The following is a 9,029-nucleotide window of genomic DNA, read 5'->3' on the forward strand; positions in this document are numbered from 1 at the left end:
TGTTGGAAGATGACCTGTTTTTAACGTTTGTGTGTTTTCCAGGTTAGTTTCTGATCAGTATAACCCCCCCCCCCCCCAATGAACACATTTCACGCAGTTTTCCCTGAGGGGAGGCAACCCATTGGTGCAACTAGCAGTAAAATGAGAGAAGCTACAGTTTTGACATAAAAACTCCAGAAAGTTCAGTTTTATAACATATACATTTATTTTCAACCCAAATGAATGTGTTTTATTGCATTTTAATGACTTTGTCATCTTGTCTCAAAAATGTTTATATAATACTAGAAACAAACGCATTACAATTCCGTCTCCGTTGTTTAATAATCAGCTTTCCCTCTCGGCCCTGTGTGGCGCGTGCCGTCCCCGCGTGCCTCCTCTTGTCTGCAGTCCGCAGGTGTCGCTTTGTCTCATGGTTGGATGACGCGGTGCTCATTTGCATTGTGCCGTATTTCGATCTTTTGTTCGGCTGTTACAGAACCCGAGCGGAACCTTCTGATTTGCCGGGTCCCAGTTGTGGTCCCGACAGGCGCGCTCCCGGTCCAACGGTTCGGAAGCTGCAGAGTTCGTTGACGTTGTTTACAGTGCGCCCCTCCCCCACTGGCACCGAGACTCCTCCTCCCTTTCCGCTAGCTTTAGCCGTCGCTGGTGGGGGGAAATAATGGCCAGAACCGCCGTTTGGCTGAATAGAATATGAATATTTAGAGCTCGCTGGGCGAGCTCCCATCCTGTTTTTCTGTTAGAGGGAGACTAAACCTGAAATTGGAAACAAAAATGGCGCGATGGCCGGCTAAAGAGCAGCTAGCTGCCTGGCTAAATCTCTGAGTCTGAGCTAGCTGCTATCCGGCTAGCTCCGGCTCGTCGAGGGTCCAGTTCGGCCGGTTTCCCCGCTCAAGTCCGTTTTCGTGCCATGTCAGCAGCTGTTTCACGGAGCCAGGTTGGTGCACGGTTGTCATGAACGGTAACGACGGCTTTCCGGTTTAAAAAAAAATTATTTAGGTCAGCTCAGGCGCTGCTATGTGGGTCACAGATATCGGTGCGTTAAGTAGTTAAAACTGCTGGATTACGTCTCGGACAGTTTTACTCCTCATCCTGTCCATAAAAACGCAGTTAAATGTTAATTTTAATCGACAGTTTTAAGGTTTTCATCGAGAGTCGTGTGTAATTCTTTTCGTCAGCGTTAGCTAAACAATATAAATTAGCTGAGTTTGTTTGTTTTCCCCGTAACAAAGCTAACTATTATTATGACTAGTTAACCTGTTTATTTCAATAGTTTGAGTTTATTTGCGGCTCGGTCGTTGTGTTTTCTGGGTTTCATAACACAGAAGGAACCACCGAGCTTTGTTTGCTTCGGTGTTCCGACAGATTCTGGATCGCTTCAGATTTCTGGACCGGATGCGAATATTCAGCCGTTTTTCGGCGTTTCCTTTGTAACGCAGCGCTACTTTTATTTTTCGTGGATTTCTCGAACATGTCCGACATGTTTGTTTTTTTCCTTTGTGATTCGTTGTGTAACGTTGTCCGTGAACTGGAGTTTTCAGATTAAAAGCGGTGATGGCAGTGCTCTTATTTTGTAGTAATGGGTCACATGTGCTGGGTTCGGTGTTGCACCTCCTGCGGGGGGATGTCCGCTCCGCAGCGATGAAAGTGTTCGGTGTCCGTCCCGCAGGAAGCTGATGGGTCCTGCTGAGTGAGGAGCGCGGCTCGCCAGCAGCAGGAGCTCGGTGGTCCGGTTCGGGGTTCGGTACGGCGGGAGGATGACGTTTCACGGCGCCGGCAGGCAGACCGTCTGTGGAGACCTGTTTCCGGGCTCTGAGCTCGGTCACAAGTATTTCTGCGTCAGCTCCTCCTGCGGGGCTCCGTCCACGGGCCTCAGCGCCACGCCGTGCCTGACCGGACCCACCGCCCCGGCGGGGACCCCGCGGCACCCCACCGCTCTGGGAGGAAGCGCCGGCGGAGGAGCGGCGGTACCGCAGCCCTTCAGCAACCCGGCGAGCGAGGTGCCCAGCCCCGCCGAGATGGAACCGGACCGACCCATTGGATACGGCGCGTTCGGTGTCGTTTGGTAAGACTCCTCCCGGGAAAATCTCAGACGTTGCGGTCACGCTTTCTCTGAAAACAACAACGTCAAATGTGTGTAAAGTCTTCACGTGGGACGCAGAACTGCTGAAACTATTATTGGATGGACTGGTGAGTCTGTCAATAACAGACGGTGTACCTGTACAGGTGAAACTTTATTGACATGGGCATATTGGCATAGATCAGTATCTGGCGTTGTAGTTTTTGTTGCTTCTTCAAGTGACCACTTCCAATAAACGGTCTGTGGAAACTCACGTGCTTCTGCGTTCAAAACCCTACCAAGTTTATAGGACCGTCTTCAGTAGGGCTGCACGAAATGAGGAAAACGCGCGATATTAGTGATCAATAGTGCGATGACGATAAAACTTGCGATACATAAACAAATAGCAAAAAAACCAAAAACATTTCCATTTCATTGCAAAAGTTGAATTTAAAAAGAATCAAAATACCTTAAATTATTCTCCAAACGACCCTCGTCTAATTAAGAGGGAGACATAAATAAAAGCTCCATCCGATTGGTCAACAACGTGAGGAGCTCTTTCTGATTGGTCAAATGCTCAAAGGGATTATTCCATTTGTTAAATACTTCAAGCTGCCATTAGATTGTTTTAGCACTCTTAAGGTTAACCATCTATTGCGATCTTTGCTGACTTTTGCGATATGTACATTGCACAGATTGAAAATAACAATAAATTAGCGATGTATTGTGCAGGCCTAGTCTTCAGTTAAACCAGTTGAACTCTGACCAATCAGGGACTCAGGTTTGGTGTTTACGTGTTGACGGCGTCACTAACCGTTAGAATATTGATCATGGAGGAGAAATTAATAATCGTGGTTTGTGATTGGCTGGTATTCTACAACGCCAAGTCTTTCATATATTGGAACAGTGCTGAGACAGAAAAAGATTGACCAGATCTTTGACATTTTTTCGGATACTTTATTTATCCCTCAATGGGGAAATTCTTTTGCATTTGACCCATCCCCTTGGGGAGCGGTGAGCTGCAGCTGAACTGCACTCGGGAGGCGGTAGCGTTAAGGGTCTTGCCTAAGGACCCTCACTGAGTGATGTTAACTGCTCGCCATTGATATGGTAATTGCCCCCAGTACCATTGTTTCTTCCCCTCCAGGAATCGAACCCTGGATTCCTGCATGGTAGCCTCTCACCTTACCCAAATCTGTTTCACCTGTGGGTGCATTAGCTCCACTGAAATACATGAGCGGGTCAAATGTTTGAAGCAGTTTGGGCCTGGTCAGACCTTCCAGCAATGATGGTTCACACTACATCCTGTTATAGTGAAAGTGGGGGCCAGATCTCACACCTGGGTCTGTGGGGCGTCCCAGATGAAGCTGGTTCTGGTTTGCAGGTCTGTGACGGATCCTCGTGACGGCCGGAAGGTGGCTTTGAAGAAGATGCCCAACGTCTTCCAGAACCTGGTCTCCTGTAAGAGGGTCTTCAGAGAGCTGAGGATGCTCTGCTTTTTCAAACACGACAACGTAAGACGGCAGAGAAGTTCTGGAACGACCCGTGTTTGATGCTGAATGGGGACTGAGCCCCCGCTGTTTGTGGATCTCTGCAGGTTCTGTCGGCTCTGGATATCCTGCAGCCTCCACAGATCGACTGCTTTGAGGAGATGTATCCTTTCCAACCATCAGACGATCCGCTGATCTGTCTGTGTCTTCGGCGCCATGGCGGACTGGAAGTGCTCTGATGGGTCAGTCTGCTGGCTGAGGTGGGCGGATCACACGGCTGCCCTCACAGCTTCCTCCGTAGGCGGAGTCGTGGTTTTGTTTTGCTTGACCTCCTCGCAGATACGTGATCACAGAGCTGATGCAGAGCGACCTCCACAAAGTCATCGTGTCTCCTCAGCCGCTCACCACCGACCACATCAAGGTCTTCCTGTACCAGATCCTCCGAGGTCAGCAGATTCCTGGAGGCCTTCCAGACCCGAGGAGTTTTTAAAAATGTTCTGGAGCTGTGTGGAGGTGTGAGCTCCCAGTGTGTTTGTGTGTTCAGGTCTGAAGTACCTGCACTCGGCGGGGATTCTGCACCGAGACATCAAACCCGGAAACCTGCTGGTCAACAGCAACTGCCTGCTGAAGGTGACGCTCCCCTCTGCCCCTGCTTTCCTGGCAGGAACACTTTGCTCCACCTTCTTCTGTCTCCGCTCAGATCTGCGATTTCGGGTTGGCGCGCGTGGAGGAGCCCGATCAGTCGCGGCACATGACCCAGGAGGTGGTGACCCAGTACTACCGGGCGCCGGAGGTGCTGATGGGCTGCCGGCATTACGGCTCGGCCATCGACGTCTGGTCGGTGGGCTGCATCTTTGCAGAGCTGCTGGGACGGAGAATCCTCTTCCAGGCTCAGAGCCCCATTCAGCAGGTGAGACCCCGCCCCCAACTCTGTGCAGGTGTAGGCGAGGCCAGAACCCCCCACCCCCACCTCCACCCTGCAGGTGTCTCCTATGATTCACGGAGAAGCAGAACAGTTTGGACATGATTGACCATAAGGGCGCTGCTGCTGCTCAGCGTCTGACTGGACGCCCTGTGGGGGCGGAGCTTCGGGCTCTGACCTCACAGCCGTTGTTGTTGACATGTCAGAACTGCTTCGTTCTGGGTTCGGTTCTGTTGGACGTTCAGATTTGTGGTCTGGGGCGGTTCTGTGAACTGCTGATGTGTCTGCCGCAGCTCGACCTGATCACGGACCTGCTGGGGACCCCGCCCCTGTCGGCGCTGGCGTCAGCCTGTGAGGGGGCCCGAGCCCACATCCTGAGGGGGCCCCACAAACCGGTACGTAAGGTCCTTCCTGAGTGTCTCCAGCTGGACGTCTGCAGCCCTTCTGTGAACGGATGGAAGCTCCGCCCACTGACCCTGACTCTGCTCCTCAGCCGTCCCTGTCGGTGCTGTACATGCTGTCGGACGGGGCCACGCACGAGGCCGTGCACCTGCTCTGCCGCATGCTGGTCTTCGACCCGGTCAGTCCCCGCCCCTGCAGGTCAGGTGATCTGTTGTGGAGGGGCGTGGCCGTGACGCCTCCGCCGCTCTTCTGTTCCCCGTTCAGGCCAAGAGGATTTCGGGCAGCGACGCGCTGTCCCACCCCTACCTGGACGAAGGCCGGCTGCGGTACCACACCTGCATGTGTCAGTGCTGCTACTCCGTTCCCAGTGGGCGGGTCTACACGCGGGACTTCGAGCCGGTGGCAGAGCGGCCGTTCAGCCACAGCTACGAGAACAGCCTGCTGTCCGTGTGGCAGGGCAAAGGTAGAGCCGCACGCACGTCTGAGCTTTGAGGGGCTTTGAGGCTCAGCTGCTCCGCTCTTCTGCCGCAGAGCTGATCCATCGCTTCATCACAGAGCATCAGCAGGGCAAGAGAGTGCCGCTCTGCATCAACCCTCAGAGCGCCGCCTTCAAGACCTTCATCAGGTGAGGCAGAGGAGTGCCGCCATGCTGCCCCCCTCTATGGGGGAGTGACGGCAGTTTCACCACCTCCTTATCTGCAGCAGAGATGCTCCGACATTAACGGCTGAAACTCTAGACGGCCTTTTAAGGTAAAGCGACCTTTCAGAATAAAGTGCAAACGCTGAAAGACAGAAGAAAAGGTGGTTTACGTCCACATCAACACGGAGTGCTGGGATGGAGGTCACAGACGGGGTGGTCTGACCTCTGTGACCTCAGAACAGCAGATATGCGGTGAAGAGAAAGATGACTTCCTGTAGAAACGTTCATTCCCTCCAGACCGGATCTGCCTTCATCCCATGTCTGTCTGAGGAATTCACAGATGTTTTCCTACATAAATCAGCTAGTGGCCCCGCCCTTATGATGCCATTTCCACAGATACTCGATTACTTGTAGTTTACTGTTAAGATGTAAACGGAGAGTAGAGTAAACTAGAACTACGAATAAACTTTATTGTTCCGTAAATGCTCCTCAGAACACAAACGCCTTTCATGTGTGACATGCAACTTTATTTAAAGTGCTGACGGTTTACCAACAGCTGACTGGGTTTGTGGACAAACGGGGGAGGGGGGCGGCTGTGGATCTCAGACTCTTCAGCTGAGAATGAAGGTGGTTCTGGTTCTGTCCTCAGGTCCACGGCGTGGCACTCCTCCAAGGTGTCCCGGAAGGAGGAGAGATGAGGAAGGAGCCCATCCACCAGGAAGACTCTGGGCTGTTTTGTTTTTGTTCCTCCTTTGTCCAGAGGGGAAATGACACGCCCAACAAGCCCCGCCTCCTGAACACCCCCCCCCCCCCCTCTCTCTAATTTATGATTTAGTTGAGTGAAACTGTTTGACGGGATCCCAGGTTCTCAGCAGTTCAGCTGCTTGAAGGAATGGATTCGTTAAAGGACTGGACTCTGCAGGACTCCGGACCGGACCGGACCGCACTTCCATCAGCGAGCAGAAACTCTGACACTTTTCTGTTCTGCGTCGGTGTTGAAGTGGTTCCAGCTGCAGTACACGCCCCCCATGGGCGGAGTCAACGCTCTGAGCGCGCTCTGTTGCCAACATGTTTTTGATCATGTGACCACCCAAACGCCACAAAGTTTTTTTTTCTTTGTTTTGTTTTCTCAGAGTATTCAACTCACTGTGTTCTCGCCATGGCGGCGTTCCTAAGGGTTGCCTAGACGACAGATGTAGCAGCCTAGAGCAGCTGGTGTTCCTCCTCATTTTGTGGTCCAGGATCCTGCAGTTTTATTTTGAAAATCCTAACAGGAAAAGCGGGTTTTGCTCCGCAGCCAAGTCGACCTGCGGCGGCTTCTTCTGCGCTTTAAGCTCGACGATTTTCTGCCGGATTGGCGGCGTTTTGGTTTTCCGCTCAGCTCCTTTACCTGCAGCGGTCCCGGACCCGCCCCCTTCACCTCTGACGCTCCTCCTCTGCCGGTTCGGTTACCTCAAACCCTCTGTAATAAAGACACGGGGCTCCCCAGGGAGCGTCTGCCCCGAACGCGCCCCTGCATCTGTAACGCCATTCCTCCAGACTCTACTTACCTCAAAGTGGCTCCGGGCCTCGGCCCGCCGGGCGTCTGACCGAAGGAGGTTGTGGGTGAAATGCTGCTGCTGATTGTGTTTAGTTCAAGGCTCAGGTGTCCCGCTGTAGAACTGTAGAAACTGTAAAGCTCTGGTTCTGGTGGTTCCAAACCAGGAGAACTGAAGGCTTTGGCCCGAGGACTGAAGGTTCCTCCAGCCCGTCCTCCAAGGATCCGGTTCCACTGAAGAGCAGAACTTTGTGTTCTGAACTTGAGCTCAAACCAATCGTTACTGCAGGACGTGACCCAGAACCCGGTTCTGATCGGGTTTAACCAGCAGTCAATCACATGTTTCCCAACCACGTCGTTAAGTTAGCTGCTCTAGCTAAACTATTAGCTTTAGCTTAAAATGGCCCTAAATTCAGATTCAGACAGAATTCTTCCTTTAAGTCACTAAGACGTTTTTCTCAAACTAAGATTATTTTGCTACTGAAAAACTTTAATATTTTCTTCACATAATACAGAACAAGGTTTATTTTCTTTCTTCAGATTCAGTCTTTGCAGCGTAAAACTTCGTCGAGCTAACAGGAAGTAGCGGCGGCAGCTTTGCTAGCATAAATGTAGCTGCTTCTGGGTCAAAACAAAGATGGCCGCTGTTCGACTCTGGTTTGAGACTCTGGCTTCACTCTGGAGCAGGTTTCAGAAATCCAGCTCCAAGTTATCACAGTGTTGAACCCAGCTGAACAGTGAGGGTTCTGGTCGGGTTCCAGATGGGTCAGGATCTGAAACTGTGGACGCGAGTCTGGTTCTGATCTATTCCAGTGTTGGTGATCCTGAGTCCTGAACGTTCACAAACGTTTGGAAAAAGAGCCAAACCTGACCGGGTCTCTGCTGACCCGCTTTGGAGAGAACTGGATCTCAGTCGTTTCAGTCAAAAACCTTTTCACAACCCAAGTCTTCAGGTTGGAGGAAGGTTCTGGAGGAACCTTTAGCTTCTGGAGCTGCCGGGTCAGTCTGGACTCCCAGCAGGCGGGTCAGTCTGGACTCCCAGCAGGCGGGTCAGTCTGGACCCCCAGCAGGCGGGTCCCGCGCTCCTGTACTTTGGTTCCAGTGGCGATGGGTTCCTTTGACCCGGAGCTGGTTTTTAGTTCTGTTGTGATCAGGTTAGACGTCAATGATCGTTTTCTAGAGCGCCGGATGATGTCGAGGCCCTCGGCTCTCCAGGCTCCGCCCCCTCGTCATGAGGTCCTTTCAGGTCAGCGGCTGCTGCTGGACCCGGTCGACCCGTCTCGTCTCCCCGCTGCAGTCCCGGGACGGGCCGCGGCGTGCGCTCGAGCAGAGCGAGGCGGCGGCCCCCGTCTGTAGAGATTAGATGGTTTCCTGCAGCAAACTGTTGATGTTTCTTCTTCTGAATTCGATGTTTCTGTGTCTGTTTTAGCTCCAAGGGTTTTGGACTCGTGTTCCCAGAAAATACTTGAATTTCTTATCAAATGTTTAGTTGAAGTAGTGAATGACTAAATAAAGGAACGGACACTGGACCACAGCCTCGCCGCGCTTTCAGGTAATCTTTGATCTTTCCTCAGCTTCAGAGAAACGCCGTCACTGAAAGCCAGAATCCGGTGGTCTCCTTCAGTCCTGACGTGAAGCAGACCGAAGGAGTTTCAACCTCAAGACCCCAAAAAACAAACAGGAAGCTGAGTGTCAGACGGAAACATGGAGACAGACTAAAGAAAATGGATGTGTTGACGTCAAAGTTCAATCCTACGCAGCACATCTACAGATGCTTGAGAAGGATTTAGACGTGTTTATGAATAAACACAGGACAGATTGAATCTATTAGTTTGTTTCCTAGTTTGCTTAAAGGAGGTGGGACAGACCCCCGTTATTGATGATGTCATGTTTGCACATCCTCTGGGTCTCAGATTCAGAATCTTCTCCTCAAACTGCTTCAGTTTGCTGAAGTCACGTTTCTGTGGATAATCTGCAGAAAC

The 9,029-nt window shown here is 51.8% G+C and overlaps 1 protein-coding gene across 2 annotated transcripts; it reads left to right on the forward strand.

Moving 5' to 3' along the window:
- Positions 1-300: 300 nt before the first annotated feature.
- On the forward strand, positions 301-8,576 carry nlk1 (nemo-like kinase, type 1). Of its 2 annotated transcripts, none has more exons than XM_023957238.2 (12): positions 301-934; positions 1,667-2,062; positions 3,441-3,570; positions 3,654-3,709; positions 3,886-3,992; positions 4,091-4,176; positions 4,247-4,456; positions 4,762-4,863; positions 4,962-5,048; positions 5,135-5,333; positions 5,402-5,495; positions 6,160-8,576. In XM_023957238.2, the coding sequence occupies exons 2-12, from the start codon at positions 1,755-1,757 to the stop codon at positions 6,206-6,208; spliced, it is 1,428 nt and encodes a 475-aa protein (XP_023813006.1). In that variant the 5' UTR covers positions 301-934; positions 1,667-1,754; the 3' UTR covers positions 6,209-8,576. The 2 variants fall into 2 exon arrangements, with proteins under 2 accessions (XP_023813006.1, XP_078808092.1); XM_078951966.1 differs by lacking the exon at positions 301-934 and adding an exon at positions 999-1,033.
- The last annotated feature ends 453 nt before the right edge of the window (positions 8,577-9,029 follow it).

This window comes from Oryzias latipes, chromosome 8 (assembly GCF_053564925.1).
Source record: "Oryzias latipes strain Hd-rR chromosome 8, Olatipes_Hd-rR_3.1".
In the NCBI taxonomy this organism is placed as follows: domain Eukaryota; kingdom Metazoa; phylum Chordata; class Actinopteri; order Beloniformes; family Adrianichthyidae; genus Oryzias; species Oryzias latipes.